Source organism: Typopeltis vanoorti, chromosome 18 (assembly GCF_054136105.1).
Source record: "Typopeltis vanoorti isolate ZY-2024b chromosome 18, IOZ_Tvanoo_1.0, whole genome shotgun sequence".
In the NCBI taxonomy this organism is placed as follows: Eukaryota; Metazoa; Arthropoda; class Arachnida; order Uropygi; family Thelyphonidae; genus Typopeltis; species Typopeltis vanoorti.
In genome coordinates, this window is record NC_143566.1 from 22942554 (window position 1) to 22965984 (window position 23431).

Genomic DNA, 23431 nt, shown 5'->3' on the forward strand with positions numbered 1-23431 from the left:
CAATACTCAAGATAGGAACTGATATGGCTGGTCAGGCCTAAAGGAAGTTTGAAATTGATGAGTTTATAGAGTAGCCTTCTATGCCAGACTTTATCGAATGCCTTTGCAATGTCAAGAAAGACACCACTAGTGCACTGTCTCTAACTGTATCCTGTATTGATGTGTTCCATGACTCTGACAATTTGTTGTACAATAGAGCAATTCTTGCAGAAGCCAAACTGCTCATTAAATATGACGTTTCTTTACCCTAGTGATTTTTTACAGTCTTCTTAGGATCACTAATTCAGCAATATTTTAAATTAAGGGGATATAAAATCCACATTGTTTCAAAACCGAATAAAAAACTCAAAGATTGGAATCAGAGAGTTTCATGCCAAATATAGTAAAACTATAAAGTATCGGCAAACACTAGTGTGAGCTAATGCAAGTGACCCTAGTACGTAGTACAATACCGGACGACTCGTTGCAAAGGTGGGGAAAGTTCAGATCGCTATTCTTAGGTATTTTCCATAATGTAAAAACACATTTCCTAGGAAATGTATGCTGTTATTACATTATGGAGGGTTATTACATGTATGCATAATGTTATTACATTATGCATACATTTATTTATTATTATTATTATTACATTATGGAGGGTTATTACATGTATGCATAATGTTATTACATTATGCAAACATTTCCTAGGAAATGTGTTTTTACATTATGGAAAATACCTAAGAATAGCGATCTGAACTTTCCCCACCTTTGCAACGAGTCGTCCGGTATTGTACTACGTACTAGGGTCACTTGCATTAGCTCACGCTAGTGTTTGCCGATACTTTATAGTTTTACTATATTCGGCATGAAACTCTCTGATTCCAATGTTTGAGTTTTTTATTCGGTTTTGAAACAATGTGGATTTTATATCCCCTTAATTTAAAATATTGTTTATATCGCCGAAATGAAGCTTATTAGCTCTTTATATTTAAGTAACTAATTCAGCAATCTTTCCTAGGCAGGAGAGCAGACTGCGTACTAGATACCAAGGTTGAAGTAATGTAGAAATATATATTTCACATATATAAGCAGTAAAAACATTTATCACCATATTATTATTAAAATACTCTAGATCAGAGATAATTGTAAAAAAGTTTTTTTTTTTTTTTTTACTTCATTATAAGTTATATTTTACTTGCCAAGAAATTATATTACTTGTTTAATCCTTTATCCAAGTGTCTGCAAACAAATTTTGCACATTATATATCTTCATAACTAGGCTAATGACTTTAGTATATAAAGATTGAAACTGCTCATTAAACAGGCCTAAGTAATGGCTCTTCTCATAATGCAAAGCATTATACACCCAAAAGGGGGATGTGCTTTGCATTGTTGTGGCCAAATTTCCCTATTCCTATTATTATTTCCAAATTTTATGGCCAATTTTCCTATTATGACTAAACACCAATTTGAAAATTGGAATTTTCAAAGCAAAGCAAATTTCATCCTCAAAAGGGGCCTTACATATGGAACAACAGGCTCTGCTTACACTTTTTGAACGGAATGGTTACAACAACAACAAAAAAAAAAAAAAAAAAAAACTTGTTATGCTTCTAAAATAGAACAAATCTCCTCCTCACCCCACCAACTAGACTATATACACTATATCCTTACCTTAGTCCACTTGGTTAACCAGGTGGCTATGCTCTCCGCAACCAACGCCTGGGAAAGGAGTGTCCTGGGTTCGATTCCCATTGCTGATGTGAGAAGCCTAGGATCTTTCTCAGACATAGCCAAGTTAGCTGGTCTTGGGATTGGACTGCAGGGTTTTTCTCCCGCAAGCAGGCAAACCGGCCTTGAGAACAACACTTCTACAGACATAGAATACACTGGCCGGGAAGCATAGGGCCAACCACCTTATCCTCGTATAACAGTTGCAGTTATAAGGAATAGAACCCTTGGCACCATAAAGGTAAAAGAGGGAAAGATTAATAAGAAAGAAAGAAAAATCCTTACCTTATATCAAAGGCACAACAGATCAACTGGGTACACTCCTGAAACAACACAAAAATAGAACAAGTTACAAACTTCTGGACAGAATCAACACTTCCCTCAGACAAATTAAAGGCCAGCAAGATTCTCTCTCATTTCTTGGATGGCCACAGTATCCCCTATCAATGTGGACCACAATTACCAGAAAAAAAGAATATAACAAATATATTCAGTATGGATATATTTGTTATATTCTTTATATAACATCCATATCCACTGGATATATGGATATCCAGAAAGTGGACTAGCTCAATATGTCATAGATGAAGACCATTTCATCAGGTGGATAAAAGTGAAGCTGCTACAGAGATTATTATTATTAATATTAACATCTGACCTCCATGGAGTCAGAGACTCATCATAGGAGGTATAGTCCAACCACAGAAGCGAGAGCTGTGATTGGCAGATTGCCAAGAAGAGTCAATTCATGTTGAAGGGGAGAAAGAAATAAGCCGATGTACGAATTGGTCACCAACATGCAAAATCACGTGCTTTATACGTAAAATTTTCTAACTATTATACAAGCAAAATAGTTACCATTTTAAAAACTACAATGATCATGAAGAGAAGTTAATTTTCCATAATAATAATAATAAACAACTCATCCCACAATACAGATTGATTACCCTATTATCAGAATGGATTCTCCTTCTTTTGACATGCACAGAAGTGTCGAAGGGTTTCACATCTGTGGGCGTACTATATACACTATTTCACACAATGCTCATCCAACTGTGCCTAAAGTTGATTCAATGTGTTTACATTCACAACACACTATGGCTATGCAATCCACTCTCTCCATGCAAAGAACCTGCCTCTCACTCCTCTGCTCACACCCTCCTTATACAGTTTCCAGCAATGGCCTCTTGTTGTATCCCACCTCTCCCATTCTAAAAAATCTCTTCTTTGTCAACCTGATAACAACCCCTGACTAGCTTATGTCTCAATCATATCCAACCCCCATCTTCCTCATATTCACGAGGCTTAGAAATTTACCTCTGAGGACAGATCTCTCAATCTGTCCTCGTACTCCACATTCCAAAAGATCTTGGTTTTAATCAAAGTGTTCTTCGAAGCAAGTCATGTACTACAAAACACACTGAATTGCAACAGAATGACGAGACAATGCTATATAAATTTGGGCCCTCCACCTGATCTGTCTATCAGAAATAATCATGAAACATCACCATGGGAGTGTCTATGCACAGACTGTCCTTTGTTCTGGACGTAATTCTAGTATCTGTTCGGTGTTCAACTTAAAAAAGCCTTCAATAACTTTGCTAGCTTGAGTTGGTGAAATTTCAGGTTATAAATCCTTAAATTTCAGCATGCAGCATTATGCTCATGCTGGTTTTTCAGACAATGTCTCAGATTTTGCAGAGGATGTAGCAATTCACTATTATTAAGAATCATTCACTATTATTAACAATCAAATAATTCCCCTCCAAATCTACACTTCAGTTAATTAGTTCCTCACTTCACAACACCTTCAAATCCAATAGCCAAAATTTTACAATAATCTTTCTTCACTTTGATGCTGTAATGATTAGCAATGCTCTTGTGACAAAATTTGTACAACAGAAGAAAATTATATTAGTTTAATTATTTCAGAATGCCATTACCATTAATCCCTAAGGTGAAAGTAACTGTGAGGTTATTATAATAATAAGAAATTGTTACCATTAATTATGCATACAGAAAGGCTTAGGTATTATTCATTATCCATAATAAAGTTTAATGGTATAACTAACACCGAGAGGAAAAAAATACATTTATCAAACTCACCAATATTTTGCTGGTTTTCTACCTAGCATCAGAGCACAATGAAATGGGCAAATGAATGGGGGATGGGGTGTCGGCTTAATGCAGTAAAATGTAAGGTCTTGAAGTTTGGGACCCATTGATGGGATGCTGCATACTCCATTGGAGGAGCTATACTGGAGGAAGTAGGGAAGAAAAGGGATCAGGGGTTGATGATTGATAGAAACCTGAAATTCAGGGGACATATTGCAAAGGGGTGAAGGTAACACAGAGGATTGCTGCAATAATGAGAAGGACGCTGACCTGCTGAGATAAAAGAGTTATCATTCCGTCGTATAAGACCCTGATCAGACCACACTTAGACTATTGTTCTCAGATTTAGTCTCCAGGATTCGAAGGGAATAAATTAACTGTGGAAAGGGTAGACAGTTTCAGGACTGTACAATGTTAGTCATGAGGATCGGCTGAGGGAATGTGGACTGCAGAGTTTGGTGGATAGAAGAAGGAGAGATGATATGATTGAGACTTTTAAACTGTTGAGAGGTTGTTACAGGGTGGACACTGGGGAGTTCTTTTGCTTGGTTGAACAGCAGGAAGGAGTGATGACAATGGGCCATCCCTGGAAATTATGAAAAGAAACTAAGCAAGAGGGTGAGGAGTGGTTTCTTTTGCATGGAGGGTGGTTGAACCGTGGAATGCATTGCCTGATAGAGTGGTGAGAGCGAGAACGGTCAATGAGTTTAAGGAGTGGTATGATAGACTTTGTTTTCTAGGAGGGACCTCCCACGATGAGTCTCGATAGACTTGTGTTTCCTAGGAAGGGCCTCCTGCGATAAGTCTTTTGACTACTTCGAGGCCTAAATAATAATAATAATTATAATAAATTGTGACAGGCACACAGCACTAAACCAAGTGACTGTAGAAACAATTAAAATTGTAATTGACACCTGATGTCGTTATGTTGCGCCCTTTATCGGTCAGATAACTACAAAATTAATTCAGAGAAGTCTGGCTATTAGCTCTTAATTCTTTCTTTTCAGGTTGCACGGTGATCAGCATTCATATTTACGAATTTAGGGACACAAAACACCCGTGTTGAAATGGTTATTTTACTTATTATTAATAAAATAACAATTGACATTTCAACCACTACTGTACTGAGGTCATCATCAGAAAAATACATGTGTATATGAAAACAAGCTACATGCTCTTGCACTCTACAAGGGTAAATTGAATCTACGCTGTTAACTGATCTTTTACTTAGCTTGATCTCTAATGGTTAAAAAAAAAAAATAAAGCACTACACTAAAACCTGCTAGTTCTCCCCTGTACTAAGATTTTCTTCTGGACTTGTATAGTTCAGGTTGCTATACTAAGATTTTGCTTTTGGACTTGTATGGTTCAGATTGCTATTAAAAGTTTAAAAAAAAAAAAAACATTTCACCAAGTCTTCTTGTATTGAGATTTTGCTTTGGCTTGTTCTGCTCTAGTATTAGCTCTTAAAATGATAGTCTCCCAGATCTTTGGTAAATTAATTCATTATCCATAATAAAGTTTAATGGTATAACTAACACCAAGAGGAAAAATATAAATTTATCAAACTCACCAATATTTTGCTGGTTTTCTATCTAGCATCATCAGAGCACAATGAAATTGTAACAGCCACACATCCCTCCACTTGCTATACATATGATCTCAGATGTAATTTTTATGTTCTTCAAGGCTAACTGGTCTACCAGTCAGTCCAAAGTAGACTAACTTGCAGTTACAAGGTACTTTATACACTCCCTAATGTTCAAGAGGATGTAGCAGTCGATCTTTAGGAAAATGCATAAAAGTGGGTAGTTGAATGAAGGTTTGAAAGTGCTATGGAGATCATATTTGCAAAGAACTTTGGCTATTTTTTTTTCTGATGTATCCTTAATACATGGAATGGTTTTGCTGTGATCCTGTGTGTTGAGTGTAGGAGGGATGGGTGGGGGTACGTAATATTTTATCTATTTTATATTTCCTCTAGCTTTGCCATTGGCTAAAAAGGTGTTGTGAAAGTCCCTAAGGTCAGTTTCAAGGGCTGTCTCATTTGAACAAATAGCCCTGGTTTGGTGGGTAAGAATTTTGAGGATGCCATACTGTTGGGAAGAGTGATGGTGTGATTGTTTGTATAAATACCTATCAGTATGAGTGGATTTTCTGTAGATATAGAAGGATAATGAGCCATTAGGAAGTTGGGTCACTAGATTGTTTTTTGTTTAAATTGTTTCTACAATCACTTGGTTTAGTGCTGTGTGCCTGTCAGTTTCAGTGTGCTCTGATGATGGTGGGTAGAAAACCAGCAAAATATTAGTGAGTTTAATAAACTTGCTTTTACTTTTTTCCCTCTTGGTGTTAGTTATACCATTAAGTTTTATTATGGACTATTACATATAATTGCTACAGCACACAAATGTGTTACTTCATTTTTGGCACTGGAAGCATTTCATCTACTGTAAACATTAATCTATATTGCTTAATTTTAAATGTTAGTATGAATTCCTTGGTTAGAATAAAATAACCATGTATATAAAGTTAATTATTTCTAAATGGATCATAAACACTGTTTAGAAGAAGACAGTAGTGAAATCAGATGGGTAACTAGGAAAATGGATACTGCATAGTTCTATTAAATGGAACAATGCTAATTATAATGACATAATGAATTTACAACATCATAAATTATGTAAATTCAATGGAGACTTCTATGGAATACAGTACAAGAATGGGTGGTGAATGGTGAGTAAACTGAATTTAAAGTAAGATATAGAAGGCAGAGTTGGAGAAGACCCAACAATACAAGTCTAGTGACTTCATAGTTATCTGATACCATTATAAATAATTGTTATGCTATGAATAATAATAAATTCTTTACCTTTGCTAAATCATTTGTAACATTAAAAAGGGAGGATGGATCATCATTTTGAATTTCAGTCTTCAATTCTTCCATGTCAGATGCAATTTGTTGCTGTTGGTTGTCACCTAAGTTAATAGAGAATCATTTCAATATGAACTTCTACAAAAAACAAAATAAATAAAGAAATAAATAAAGTTTTACATGAATATGGCGTATCTATTTTTATTATTATCAAAAGAGACCTACAGGGACTCAGAGACTCATTGAGGAAAGCCACATATTACCTGAACCAGCTGATATACCCGTTCTTGAATTCATTCACACTACTTGTACACAAAACATCCAATGGCAATCAATTCCAATCATGTATCACTCTATAATGGTAAAATCTAGCTCTCACCCCCCTTCTTGATGGCATTCATTCTCAACTTCCAAGGATGCACTCTTGTCCTTTTCCCATCTTCAATAAAATGACAAATTCTGTCAACTGAAATCCTGTATGATGTAAGACTCAATCATGTTACCCACCTTTCTCCTGTTTGCTAGTCTATAAATTCTCAATCTGTCTGCATAATCAGTATTCCACAATCCAGATATAATTTTTAACACTCTCATTCGCACTCTCTCCACTGTATCAGAATCGCTAAGGAAACCAGGAGACTAGTTCTGTGCACAATAGTCCAAGTGAGATCTTATGAAGGCCATTAAAAAAGGCAAAAGGATTTCCTTGCTTTTATATGTTAAGGTTCATTTCAGTGTTCCAATTATCCTAAGAGTTTTATTTGCAATTTTTCCTCTATGACCTCCGAGATCTCTAGCCTGATCAGTTTCTTCTAGCATAATCCCACCAATATATAATATGTCACTGGATATCTCATTACACCAAAGATCATGACTTTACACTATGGAACTGATAACTATTTTCACAAGACCACAATTTCTGCCTATTCATATCATTTTAGAAGTACTGCAAATCAACCCCATTTTTGATTACCCAGTATCTTTGTATCATCAGCGAATAGTTTTATGTCACTCATCAAATCTTTCCGAATGTCACTGATGTAACGATTGAATAATAATGGACCAAAGACTGACGCTTGAGGTATGCCAATGGTTACCTTAAATCTTGATGACTCACATCCTCCATATATCACTTTTTGATATGTCAGTCAGCCATCCTCTTATCCATGCTAATATTTTATAATCCAATTTCATATTCTCCAATTTATGCAACAGTTTTCCATGTTGTATTCTGTTAAAAGCCTAGAATACATTCCAAAGTATCGAGGTGTATCCATTCTCCTTATCAAACTCAATGGTAACTTTATTATGCAATGTGAGCAAGTTGCTCAAAAATGATATTCCCTTAGTAAACCAATGCTGTCCATTGAAAACCTAACCTATCAACCCATTTCTTTTCCAAAATTTTTGCTCCAACTTCAGAGCTACTGACAGGTTGATAGTGGGATCAGTCTATCTACCAACCTTGTGCAATATTTATTATTGTTGTTATGCAGGCATCTCCATGGAGTCAGAATACTTATTGAGGAAAATCCATTCATTTCAGACAAATTATGGAGACCACAACCGTGTTAGAAATAATTATTTTAATTTCCAGACGTTTCGACCTTCCTATTAGGGTCATCATCTGGAGTATACACATATTATATATATATACAGACAAAAGCTATATTACATTTCACACAGTATGCTAAAGAGACAACGGTTTGATCAACAGCTATTCTACTGGACTGACATCTAGTGAAAAAAAAATTAAATATATAAAAAAATAAAATACTACATCAAAGCTATATTCTATTTAAGAATATATGCCTTCCATATTCTTGGGATTTTTTGACCATCATTATTGTTAGGACTGTTTCCCCTATATGAGGCAAATTATAGGTCCAATGAATATTATAAATTCCAGGATGGGCCAGCAGAGGAAATGGACCCTTGGATGAGTTGAGTAAGTTCTTTAATTTTTCAGGAGATGTAAAGGTGGCTTTAAGGTTGTATTTCTGTAGCATTCTGTTTATTTTATCTGATATCCCTTTAATGTATGGAATGGTTACAGTTTTGTTGTAGTCTAGTTAAATTACCTTTTCTGAACAGAACATTCATAAACTTATTCAGTTCCAAAGTCAGTACCGCATGATAACTGCCAAAAACCAGAGGCAGAATAGTTGTTTTTAATTAAAATTCCCTCTAACACCATAAAACAGATCTAACGTTCTTTGATCTCAAGTTCATCTGTCACATGCTGCTTGAGGAAGTTGTCTCGCAAGAGTTTGATAAATTCAATTTCAATTCTCTCATGAGATTTCACTACTACCCAATGTTCAGATAATTAAAGTTCCCCATTATGATTACTCTATTTGCATCCATCATCTTTATTTGGTGATGCATTTGTTTGCCATCAGCAATTAATGATCCACTAGGTCAGTAACAATACCCACTACATAACTGATCTTGTTAGACTTCACCTCACACCAGATGGCCTCAAACTCACTGCCATTTGAAAAACTAGTATTGTTGTCATAGGTCTCAACTTACATTTCACAACATTAAATTGACAATCACTATTCTTTGCCCACACTCCCAATTTATTTAAGTTAGCTTGCAATATATCTGTATCACCACTATTGCCCTCCCCAGTTATGCATCATCAGCAAACAACTGACTACACCCCCAACCCAATCTACTGCTATATCATTAATGTACAAATTAAAGAGTAGTGGGCCTAGTACAGAGTCATGGAGCACTCCAGTAATCACTCTTATTTGCTTTGATTCTCTCATAAGCCACTCAGTCAGCATACAACACTCTGTGATGTGTATCAGCCATTCCCTTATGCATGCCACCAACCTTATATGCATTTCCATTTGCTCTAAATATGTAATAGTTTACCACCTGGTACACAATTTACATTAAATGCCTTTACAAAGTCTAGGAGTATCATGATGTAGCCATTTCCTTTATCAAATTCTGCTGTCATATTATTATAAAATGTGAATAAATTACTGAGGCAGGATCCACCTTTTCATAGCCATGCAGCCCCCTATATAGTATCATATTCTTATCCACCCACTTCTGAATTTTACTTGTAACCAATTTTTTCAATACTTTAACCACCACTCCAGAGATACTAACTGGTGTGTAATTTGCTACTTCTATCTTGGAGTCACCTTTACGTAATGGAACTATCTTACCTTCCTTCTACTCCCTTGGAATCTTACCTGAGCTGAGACTTAGATTAAACAACTTCATTAGAGGCACTGACAGTTCAGTAGCACATGAGCTGACATACCCAGGGTCGGCAGAAGCGGGCATGCAGGCGCTGCAACGAAGGAGGCGCCACTGCGCGGGGGGGGGGGGGGGGGCACAGTTCATAAGTTCATTATTAAGAAACAAAATTTTTATCATAAAAACAAAAAATTCTTAGAATGATCGATATTAAAATAAAGACCGGATACACCGAAATAAAAATATAAACAGCCGCCTCTTTGATCAGCCAGCTGTTTACAATTTTGCAGCGAGAGCAGGCTAAATGCTTGCCTGCAGATTGTTGTGTCTACTGCAGTCTATTTAAAGTGAAACGGCGAACGGTTTTTATGCGCAAAAACGAATTTTCGTACAAAACATTTGTTGCTGGTTAACCAGTCATATGGTACGCATCTCAGTAGGCTACTGACAGTAGTGCAGTGCGAACTATTATTTTGTCTCTGTGTCGCATTGTGTAATAATTTCTTGTGGGTATAAAATAGAAATGGAATCAAAAATTAAAAAAATGTTATCTGGTGCCCAAAATCATAAGCATCATGCTGCGAAAGAAGCAAATATTAATAAATTTGTTAAAATATTAAATAAATTTGATTTTAATGTTAAAATATTAAAATATTCTGATGCAGATTGTAACTAACTCGATACATCAGAAATCAGAGTTGAAGAACCGTGTACATCATCCAGTTTGCATGAAAGTACTATTGCAACTATTTAACAAGATAACAAGACGCATGATTTAAGTGAAAAACAGTTAAAAGAAGATTTAGTTGTAGTTGACCACGTAACACACTGCTAGTCTCTGTAAATTTAGAAGATCCAGGTGAATGGGGAAATATTGATGAAAAATTACAAGTTGTTTTAAGTGAAATGGGGCCTGTTAAAAAGAAAAATATAATATATCTCAGAGATACATATGGTCTTAAATTTGGCGACACGTATTATAATAGAAAAATGGAAAACGGGGAGCTCGTGCCAAGAACATGGCTCATTTATTCCATTACTTTAAATTCCGTTTTTTGCTTTTTTGCAAATTTTTCGCACCTACTGAATCAACAGCTTGTAGAAGGTTATAACAATTGGAGAAATGTAAGTACAACTTTGCATAGACATGAGACTAGTTTAACTTGCATGAAAAATTTCTTAAAATGGAAGGAACTTGATAAAAATTTAATAATGAAAACTACTATTGATTGCCAGACTCAAAGCATGTATGAAATGGAAAAGAAACATTGGACGAGTGTTTTAGAACGCTTGATTGAAATTATAAAATTCCTTGGTAGCCAAAATTTAGCTTTTCACGGATCATCTGATAAATTATATGAACGGAATAACGACAATTTTTTAAAATTAGTCGAACTGTTTGATCCCGTTATGGAAAATCACGTTGAAAGGGCCCTACAACGAAACAATAGAGTACATTATTTGAGTAAAGACAGTCAAAATGAAATATTGGAAACTTTAAGTAACGCAATCAGGGATATACAATTTTATTATCAATTCGAAAATCTAAATATTATTCCATAATTTTAGACTGCACACTTGATGCAAGTAAAACAGAACAAATTACCATTATCATTCGCTTTGTTTCCTGTGACAATGGAATTGTCAAGATCAGGGAAAACTTTTTAGGTTTTGCAGATGTATCAGATTCCACAGTACCTAGTTTATGTGCAACAATAACAGAACAACTGGAAAAATGGAACATTCCCATTGAAGACATGCGAGGTCAAGGGTATGACAAAGGGGCAAATATGAAAGGGGAAAAATATGGGCTCCAAAATTTGCTTTTGAACAAAAATCCTGGAGCTTTTTACTTGCTATGTGCTGCTCATACTCTAAATTTAATCATTAATGATGCAGCCAAAGTCAATGCAGATACAATTAGTTTCTTTGCAATTATTCAAGAAATATACAATTTATTTTCATTCTCTTGCAAACGTTGGGCAATCCTTTTAAAGTTCATAAAAAAATTAACACTGAAACCACCATCAGAAATGCGATGGGAAAGTAAAATTAATACAATCCACCCTCTACGATATCAGTTAGGAGAAATTTACAATGCACTTTTTGAAATTTTAAATAATGAAAATTTTAATAAAGAAACTCAGCATGAAGCACAAACATTATGTGCTAAAATAAAGGAGTACAAATTTATTTGCTCTCTTATAAATTGGCATGATTTACTTAACAGAATAAACTCTGTGAGTAAAATGCTTCAAGACAAAAATATGAACATTACACTTGCTTTAGAATCTATTGAAAACTTAAAAATATTCTTACAAGAGTATTGATCAGATACAAATTTTAAAGAAGTTCTAAGACTGGCAAAAGAACTGAGTGAAGAGGTGGATGGAGAACAAGAATTTAAAACTAGTACAGAAGTTCGATGACGAAAGAAGACACGACAATTTAACTAAGAGCATCATGATGAAATGCAACAATTGCCAGAAGATAAATCTAGAGTGAATGTATTTTATACACTTCTAGACATTGCCATGTGTTAGTTAATAGAACGTTTTGAACAACTAAAAACATATTATGATAATTTCGATATCTTGTATAGATTACTACAAATTAATAACGAAGATTTATGAAAAAATTGTGACGATTTAGAGATTCTCTTGAAGGACGGCGACAATAAAGACGTAAATGCAATAGAACTATATGACGAGTTATGTGCTTTCCGGGATATTTTTCGGAAGGATAATTTAAATATTCAAAACCCTTTTGATATTCTTAATTTTATTGTGTCCAATAATTTATCTTTCCCTAACTTTTCAATTCTTTTAAGAATACTATTTACCTTACCTGTTAGTGTAGCGAGCGGTAAACATTCCTTTTCCAAGTTGAAATTGATTAAAACCTACTTAAGAGAACAAGTATGTCACAAAAAAGGCTTATTAGTTTGGCGTTAATAGCTATGGAAAATGATATATGTGCAGAATTAGACGTTATGACCATTATTTCTAATTTTGTGAACATGAAATCAAAAACCTTAAAATTTTAGTAAAAAAAAATTTCAAGTATATTTATGTAATTTAATTTATTCTAATATGTTCGAATTATTTCTGAATTCTTTTCTTATTTTCTCATCTATCTTGAGTTTCTTTTATTTTCCTAAAAAATGGTTCCACTTATAAAAATTATTAAAAAACTTTTACAAGTTACTAAGAATTTAGTAACTTGTAAAAAATGCAAGAATTTTTTAAACCTTAGTTCAAATAAATTTTAACTTTAATTAAAATTCATTTTAATTTTGTTAGCGATTCAGGTCGGTGAGAAGGATATAATCCCTGTATCATTATATTCAACGATTAAAATGAAGTGGCTTTATCAAAATTTGCTTTAACTTTTGAAATTTTTTGAATATTTGGGTTTTTAACGATTATCCTGCCTAGTCAACACCCCCAGTTCCTTACATTTAGCGAGCCAACGTGTGGCTGTTCTGTCAAAATTTATTTAAGAAGTTTCAAATAATTTAAATTTTTATTATCGTAAAAGAACCACACGCGCCTGGATTGTCACAGTGGCACTTAGATAGAAATTGCATGCGAGCGGCAAAGACCATAGCAACGGTTCTGGACATACCATCCAGCCCACTGCTGTATTCAAATTGATATTTTTCAATATACTGAGTACTTCCAGTTCATCTACTTCAATTTTCACATCAGTCTCTGCCACATCCAAAACTGCAAAGTCACCACCTGGATGATATACCATTGCAAAGTGATCACTTAGTAACTGAACTATTTCTTCTGCTTCTCTCATTCTCCTACTATCAGCACTGAGTAAAGTTATCTTTCAATAATCATTCTTTCTCTTACTTACTATATTATGAAAAATCTCTTGTGGATTCACTTTGGCCTGCTTAGCTATTTTTCTCTGAAAATCTGATTCGGTCTTCCTTACTGTCCCTGGTTACCCTTCTTTGCTTGTGCTTTATATTGTTCATAAGCATGCTGATCACCTTTTTGTTTATATTCCTTACACAATAGTTTCCTTTTTTGCAGCTCCTGCTTTATATTGCTACTCATCCACTTAATCCCTACTCTGTTTACTCTCCTGACCCTGGGTATGCAGTCTGATACAGCCTCGCTCAAAAATTTCCTAATTGCTGTCCATACACTGGCCCAAGTTGCCTCCTAAGTTTTGTCGTAATCACCAGCTTTGTAGTTCCACATAAACGCTTTCTTGACTGAAAATTCTACTTGTTGAGCAACTTCCTAGGACAAACTGCATGGTCACTTTTTCCAATCAGAGGTAGAGTTGCTACTGTAGCTATAGACACATCTTCTGAGCTATAATCAGATCTAACAGTCTCAAACTTGGTCCCCTCCATCGCATGCTGTTCCAGGTAATTATCTCTTAGTAACTGTATCAATTCCATTTTGCCATGTTTCCTTTCCTCCTAATCTATAATCCCCCATTGTTGAAGTGTCTCATGATAATTGCTTAGCCTGCACTCATAGTGCTAATCTGCTGATGCATCTTTTGTATCTTCATCTGGACCCGAACATCTATTAGTAGCAACCGACAATATATTTTGTTCTACTGGCTTCTTACACCAGAGAGTGTAAATGAACCATTTCCCTCAGATCTATAGTCTACTTTAATACATTCGCTGCCAACTATGAGTATACTCGTATGTCGATTTACTGACCTCCTATGCCAAACACGAGTTAACCCTTAGCATAATTACCTTAATTTGGACCCTTGGATTCTGAATAAAGCGGAGATCACGTCTGGGGGCTTTGAAGATGGGAAATAATTTCAACTAAAATATAGTATAATATATATGTGCCTCAGAAGCCAACTACGAATATACTCGTATGTCGATTACCAACCTCCTATGCCAAGTGCGAGTTAATCTGTAGTATAACATGTAATTTGTAAATCAATTTAAAACTAATAAAATCAATAAAAATAAAAACCAATCAATAAAATAAAAAAACAATTTATTCAAATTAAGAATGGTACATTTTAAAACAATTTTCCATACACAATGGTGGTTTTTTTCCTTGCAAACAGGACAATAATGTGTTTCGCGTCATTGTTTGTTTCATGTACACACACAGCATGGCTTTGTCAGGCGATTCTTTTTTTCTTTTGGTGGTAAAATTTCCAAATAATGAAAATTCCGATTCCTCCTGATATTCTCTGATGCTGTAAGCTCATCTATTCCAACAAAAACTTAGATAAATTGATCTCTAAATTTTAATGCAGTCATTGCATTTCCAGTAATCATGTTATAAAATTTATGCTCATTTTGAATGTATACCTCAAAAATGCATATTGCCAATTTCTTTGGCCATCTAATTGTCTTTCATAAGGTGGAATAGTAAGAAAGCATTTGATCAGAAAGATTGGTGCCTGACATACCCAAATTATAATCCCTAACGATATTTGGTTTTAATTGAAATTTACCATTCCGATTTTGCTCTTCAACCATTTTAAATTTATGCATATTTGAAATGGAAAGGACTTCCCTCTTATCCTTCCATTTGCTGACTACAACAAGACCTCTTCTTTACCAGACAAATTCCCCTTTCTTTAGTTTTTTCTGAATAACATCTGGTGGATTGATTTTCCTATTATTTCTCAGCGTTCCACACACATACGCTTTTCTGTCGGAAACAATTCCATCAGAGCTACAGAATTATAAAAATTGTCCATATGCAATACATAACCCCTGTCTAAATATTCTTTCAATAAATATTCTCCATTAAGTGGAATACAATATCATATGCGTGACCCATTTTCGCTAAAAAGAGGATTCAGATTTTCCTGTATAAATTTTTATCACCAATCCATTCGATTCGCATAGTTCATAGAATTTCATGCCATATTTGTTTTTTGTTTTTTTTTTGTATTGCCGAAACGCCAGTCTATCGTGCAACAACAATTAACTCATCAATACATAAGTTTCTGTCTGGTGTGTAGCTATTTCGCATTACACTATTAAAATGATCTAGGACTGGTCTTAATTTGTGCAATTTATCATTAGCTGATTGGGAATTATAATTCGCAGATATGCAAGTATTGCACATTTGCATATCTGCAATATGCAAATGATGCAATAAAATTTGAAATCGATTTCAGCTCATTTTAGAGAGCCAAAATGGCAAATTGTAAAGTTGATTTGTAATCCAATAATGCTCAAAAGACGGTAAATTACAAGGACCCATATGAAGTAAAAGTCCAAGAAATAATATCATTTCAGGTATGTCTGTTGCTTTCCAGTTTGAAATTCTTTGACTTTTTTTGATCTGCACTCGGCTTTGCTCAATATTTTGTAAAGCATATAAATTGGTTTTTTCTACTAAAATTATGAGAAAATCTTCAGAAAAGAAAAGTTCAACAAACCTTTTGATACTGAAATTTCCAGTGTCAATTTTAAAACCTACAGTTTCAACGAAGTCAAATTGTGGGGGCTCTTGTTCTGAGTTTTTCAAATAAGTAGATGTTGATGCATTTGGCTGGATGCTATCTTCATCTTCAAAAGTTTCTTCATCATCTGAGTCGCCGCTAGAGTCATCTGTAGGATCATCTTCGGAATTGGAACCAAATATTTCATGAAATTCATCATTGCTCATATTAGCATAAGCTTCTACTTCTATATCAGAAAGTTTTCTTTTACTGGCCATGGTGAAATTGAAAGTTCTTAGAGACTAGAAACTAGACTAGACACAATAAACACCGTCATCAGCGCATGTGATATATAGGTGGAAGTGATACGAGATTACTCATAGTTGGCCTATGAAACAAAATTCTATCTGATAAGCCAGCTATGAGATTATTCGTAGTGACCTTGAAGATGGGGATAATACGAGATTACTCGTAGTGACCTTGAAGACCCGAAAGCTCTTGGCATGCGGAAACAAACTATGCCTAAGGAGCATGGCAGCGACCATGTTAACTTGAATTTTGCTGTTATCATTAAGCTATCATTAATAATACCCCTCCTCCTGCCCTATTTCCTCTATCTTTTCTGAAAATGCAATATCTGTTACATTCTATCCCTGTATATAAATCATTCTCTGAAAACCAGGTCTCACTGATGCCAATAATATTTGGACAAGTTGAGCTGACCAATGCCCAAAACTCCTCTCCTTTATTTCTGATACATTGAGCACTCGTGTACATGCATTTCTTCCCCTTGGCCCTGCAATTATCCTTATATAATGTTATTTCTTGTCCATTCAGATTTGAAACCTCAAACGCTGTATTCAGTTCTTCACATTCATTTTTGCACTCATAGTCATCTATCCCAGAGGTAACTATTTCCTCAGTCATTTGTTCCACGTGTGCTTTCCTCCCCTAATTAATTTTCTAGTTCCTCTAGTTTTGCACTTCAAATGCTCACTGAACAACACTTTCTCCAAACACCTAACCCCAAAATTATATAAGGGCAGTCCGTTAGGCATAAACAGGTCTGTTCGTCCATCAAATTCACTCCCCCACATCGCACACCATTCCTTCTATGCAATCTTCTCATTGACTCATTAGCAATCATAGCCATTCTTCTCAATTCTTTTGAGGCAGCATACTCACAATCTTTACTTTCTTACATTTCATTTTTGCTTCTTCCAACAACTCTTTCATATCCTATCTCATTGCATATTTCTGACCTTTCAAATCATTTGGCCTGCCAAAACAATTAACTCATTCACTTCTTCCTTCTGAAAACTTACAGTTTCACCAACATCCTTATTTTCGCACCTGAGAAATACTTTCTCATTAAGTATACCTCTTATCGAATTCCTATACAATACTTTCTCTTTTCTCCCAGTTCCTTGTACTTTGTTTTTCCCATTCATTCTTTCTTTCATTCTCTGTCCTTCTATATCACACACCAATCATTTCTTCAGTCGCTCATGATTTCACGTTTTGTGCTGTGAAGGAGTCTGCAAAAAGTATGCAGTTTTCGTTCCACACTGGTATCTCATCATCCACACTATTACTTTCACCCACTTCCTTCAAACTCTCATTCGTATTTCATGCAATATCATATTCACTACTTCTGTCACAATTCTCCATATCACTTTCACAATCCTGCCTTATATTCTAAATCAGTCACTTCATTCTTCAGCTCCCAACAAGACTTGCATTTATTCCATTCCCTCACGTAACATTTCCAACAAACATTCTCTCCATTCTCACTCTTGAAAATGAATACAATAAACATATGCCACTGAATCCTGCATATAAATATCACTCAACATCAATGTCTTCACTGTCATTTTTCTTGTAGGTATTGGTGGTATAACAGAATGCTTTTGAAATAACATCATGTAATAATAGTCACAACTAAACAAAACATTCACAAATTATTATTATTATTATTATTATTATTATTAAACAAGACCTCATGGAGTCAAAGACTCATCTAGGAGGTCCTTTTATCTCTCACACATCTCATCATACCGGGTCTTAAACACATTCAAACTCCTTGCAGACACCACACTCTCAGGCAAGGCATTCCAATCATTCACAACTCTGCACGAAAAAATCCTGCCTCTCACTCCCCTACTCACACCCTCTTTATACAGTTTCCAAGGATGACCTCTGGTTCTCCCCCGATCTCCCACTATTCTCTGTAGAACTTCTCCACCATTGATCCTATAACAACCCCTTACCAACTTGTAGGTCTCTATCATATCTCCCCTCTTCCTTCTCTCCACTAGACTCTGCAAATTACATCTTTTCAATCTTTCCTCATACTCGACATTCCAGAGGTCAGAAACTACCTTAGTTAGTTGCCTTTGGACCCTTTCCAACATCTCTTCATCCTTCTGAAAACCAGGTGACCAAATCTGGGCACAATAGTCCATGTGTGGCCTAATCAAAGCCTTATACAATGGAACAAGAATCTCCCTACTTCTACACGTCAGTGTCCTCTGCATCATTCCCAGAAGTCTTTGTGTTGTCTTCACAATTTTGGCGATGTGTCCCCTAAATTTTAGATCCTTATCCACTATCACTCCCAGATCTCTTATTTCCTCTACTTCCAACAATATATTCTCACCAAGCATAAATTCTGCATCCCATCTTTGTTTTCCAAATTTTAAAACCTTACATTTTGCAACATTGAACTCACATCCCCATTTACTTGCCCAATCACTCAATTTATTCAAGTCTTCTTGCAAGGCCACAACATCTTCACTACTCTTTATGGTTCGTCCCAACTTTGCATCATCTGCAAATAACTGAACATCTCCATCCAAATCTTCGCCAATATCATTAATATACAAGTTAAATAGTAATGGCCCTAAAACAGATCCCTGAGGCACTCCACTAGTGACTTTCCTTTTCCTGGATATTGCACCCCCATACACAACTTGTTGATACCTATCAGATAGCCAGTCTCCAATCCAATGCACTAATCTAATATCCAACCCCATCTGCTCTAGTTTGACTGTCAACTTATCATGAGGTACTCTATCAAAAGCTTTTGCGAAATCCAAGTATATTACTGTGTATCCTTCTCCTCTGTCCAAGGAAGCAGTCACTTTATTGTAATAAGTAAGTAGATTACTAAAACAGACCTCCCTTTAGCAAATCCATGCTGTCCATCAAAGATTATACCACTGTTGTCAACCCAACTCTGGATCCTAGTTCTCACAAGCTTCTCCAACAACTTAACCACAACACCTGACACACAGATAGGCCTATAGTTTGATGCTTGAGTTCGATCACCTCCTTTATGAAGTGGCACAATCTTGCCCTCCTTCCACTCTTTAGGGACTTGACCAAGTGTGCAAGACTCGTATTAAAAAAATATGTCAAGGCAGGTGTCAACTGTCTGGCACATTCCTTCAGAATACGCAGTGATATATTATCAAGTCCCACAGCCTTATTTACATCTAGTTTACTCAACTCCCCAAACACCTCTTGCTCACTTACAGTCAGTCTCTCCTCCCCATCATCAACTGCTCTTAATCTCTCCATGAAGTCACATTCACAAGATTGAAAGATCTTTATGAACTGCTCATTAAGTATCTCCACCACACATTCTGCAACAGCTGTCTTTATACCATTTCCTCCAATCAATGTCATCCTTCCATAATCATTCTTTCTTTTGCTGGCTACATATCGAAAGAACTCCCCAGGATTCTTTTTATCTTCATTAGCTAACTGCTGTTCATACCTCTCTTTAGCTACTCTCACCAACCAAGTCACCCTCCTTGCCTGGTCTTTGTAGACCTCATGAAATTGGTTACTTTCACTTCTCTTATGCTGCCTCCACAATGCCCTTTTTCTCTGTATTGCATGCTTCATCTCTTTATTCATCCATCTCACAATTACCTTATTTAACCTTCTCACCCGTGGTATAGATTTAGACATTGCATCCACTAAATATTTTTTGAAAATCCCCCAAGCTGCATTGATCTCTTTTCCAGCTAACTCCTCATTCCATGCTACACCTGCAAGCTGTCTCCTGAGCTCTTCATAATCACCCCCTTGTAGTTCCACATATACCCTTTTTTCACAGGGGTCCTTGCACTGCTGGCAACCACCCAAGTAATCACCTCATGGTCACTTTCACCAATTGGTGGATGATTTGATGCCTCATTGATAATTACATCCTCCAATGAGATGACCAAATCCAAGACCCTTAAACCTCTTGTGCCCTCTGTTACATACTGTCTGAGGTAGTTATCCCTCAAAAACTCAAGAAACTCATTTTCTACTTCCAGTTGCTATCTCTTCATTCCAGTCAATATTGCCATAATTAAAATCACCCATAACGATCACCCTTTTCTTATTTGCTTGGCTTATTTGACTATACATTTCACTATCACCATCCACATTACCAGGTCTATAACAACATCCCACCAAGTATTTGATTCTATTCACCTCTATCTCACACTATACTGCCTCAAAACCACTGGCCCCATTTCCCTCTTGCATCTACCTTGTATGGACATAACTCTTTCTCTATCATCAATAGCACTCCCCCTCCCTTTTTACTCCTTCTATCCTCACGAAACACATCATACCTTTCCATCTCTATTCCTGTCAGGATGTCATCCTCATATAACCATGTCTCACTTATTCCAACAATCTCTGGGTGCACAGACGAAATTAGTGCAACCATTTCATCCGCCTTGTTTCTTATACTTCTAGCATTGGTATACAAACACAACAACTCATTTCTGGATCTACAGCTAGTTCCACTGATACCACTCACTCAATGTGATCTCTCCATGCTGGACTGGGGCCATTTCCCTTTCTGCTTCTTCATTTTAGAACCCTTTGCAATTCCATCTGTTTCCTTTTGATCCCTGATCATCCCATTACTTTCCTGCCTACACATGCTCTCACCTCCTCTTGGAGCATCCACCTTTCTCACGCTGTGTATCCCTGTCCACCCTGAGCCTCCCCATTTCCCTGCTCCTCTTGCACACCCATTCTCTCATTTTCTATACTCATACCACTCACTTCCCCATTCATTTCCACTCCTTCAATCTCTCCTGCTCTTCCACATCACTCACCTCTCGATCTGATTCATTCTCTCTATTCACTTCTCCACTTTCCAGCAGCAGTCTCTCCAAGCGACTCACACCATAACCACTCAAATGCAGTCCATCGCTCCCATACAGTTCACTTCGTCCCTCAAACTCATTCCACACATTAACAAACTGTACTCCCATCTCCTCACACATTTCAGCCAGAATATCATTCATAATCCTTGCTCTCCGCAAATAAAGAAAATAAGAATTATTTTTAACATTATCACTAATATTTACTAAAAATAAAGAATTTTTTTTTTTTTTTTTTTTTTGCAACTCTTGTACTGCAGCTGCTACTAAGGACAAAGCTCGCACATTCTCATTTGGTTGCTAAGGTATTTTGGAAGGAGGTGGAAAAGATGAGAGATATGGGAATGATGCTAGACAAATACTAAAATTTAGGGATCACAATGCTAAAACTGTAAGTACACCAAAGCAGGTCAAGGCAATGATGATGAGAGGACCTTTGCCTTATATTCACCTTTGATTGGTCTATTTTGATAAGGTTTCACTGACCTGACAGCTGTTTCGAACTGGTTGGTTCTCCTCAGAAACTATGCAAAAAAACTCTCGTTCAGTACTGAGGAACTTGAAGTGTTGAAGAGGTGTATTTATCGTAAGCAAACTCGTGGTTGGTGCATAAAGTATTTACTAAAATATCATTATTATTATTACAGGCATCTCCATGCAATCTGAAGACTCATCACAGGAGACCCAATCTATCCACAGAATCTATTATACCTCTCCTTGAACCCATTAACAGCAAAAGCACTCACAACTGACTCTAGCAACCCATTCCACTCATTCACCACTCTCCAAGCAAAAAATCTAGTCCTCACACCCCTACTGACCACACCTTTATTCAACCTCCAGGGATAAACCTTTGTTCTGGTCCCTCTAGCCAAATGTTGAAACATTTCCACTGCACTTATCCTATATAATCCTTTTAAGCAACTTAAATGTTTTTATCATATACCCTCTTTTTCTCCTATCAACCAACTTCTGCAATTCTTGGTTTTCGAAAGGCTTCAGTTCGGCAATGCAAAATTATATAAATCAAGTGGATATTAAATCCAGCATTATTTCAAAGCCGAATGTAGAAACTATGAAAGTTTCATAAAAAAGTTGACCAGAGAGCAAACGGAAATACACTCATCGGCATTATATAAATCAAGTGGATTTAATATCCACTTGATTTATATAATTTATATTTAGTTGCTTCACGCACGGTGCCAGTATACCATCCAATCCCACAAATGTATTCACATTAAGGTTCTGTAATAGACTATTCACCTCCACTTCATTCATCACAATTCCCATAGAAACTAATGGTTCCTTCATTTTTTCAATGTCACCACCTGGATGATATACTTTTGCAAAGTGCTCGCTCAGTAACTCCACTATATCGAATGATTCAGTGACCTCCTTACCATCGTCACTGCTTAAAATCATTTTGCCGTGTACAGTTTTTTTCTTGCTTGCAGCATATTGAAAGAACTGTTTGAGATTCTCTTTAGCTTGCATAGCTAGTTTCCTTTCATAATCTGCTTTTGCTTTTTTTTACCACACTTGTTACCCTTCTGGCCTGCACTTTATACCATTCGCGTGCCTGCAGGTCACCCCTTTCTTTAAATTCCCTCCACAGTTGTTTCTTTTTTTTGCAGCTCAAGCTTAATGGTGTTATTCATCCATTTAACCCCTACTTGTTTTACTATTCGTACCCTAGGTATACAATCAGCCATAACCTCCTGTAAATGCTCCTTGACCACTTCCCATGCTCTATCAACATCCAGCCCTTGCAGTTGTACATGTCATGGCACTGATCCACGCAATCTCCTAAGCTTGTCATACTTTCCAGCACAGAATTTCCACATATACCCTGTCTTAATCGAAAATTCCACACCTTCAGCCACCTCCCAGGTCAGTGACCTTATGATCACTCTCACCAATAGGT

At 36.0% G+C, this 23431-nt stretch overlaps 1 protein-coding gene across 2 annotated transcripts in view; it reads right to left on the reverse strand.

The window, feature by feature from the left end:
* c11.1 (maestro heat like repeat family protein c11.1) overlaps window positions 1-23431 on the reverse strand; it is a 763927-nt gene that overhangs the window by 337526 nt on the left and 402970 nt on the right. For both annotated transcript variants that reach the window (XM_090407949.1, XM_090407950.1), the window contains exon 25: window positions 6698-6804. In XM_090407949.1, coding sequence (XP_090264075.1) covers window positions 6698-6804 — 107 coding nt within the window. The remainder of the gene's footprint in view (window positions 1-6697; window positions 6805-23431) is intronic.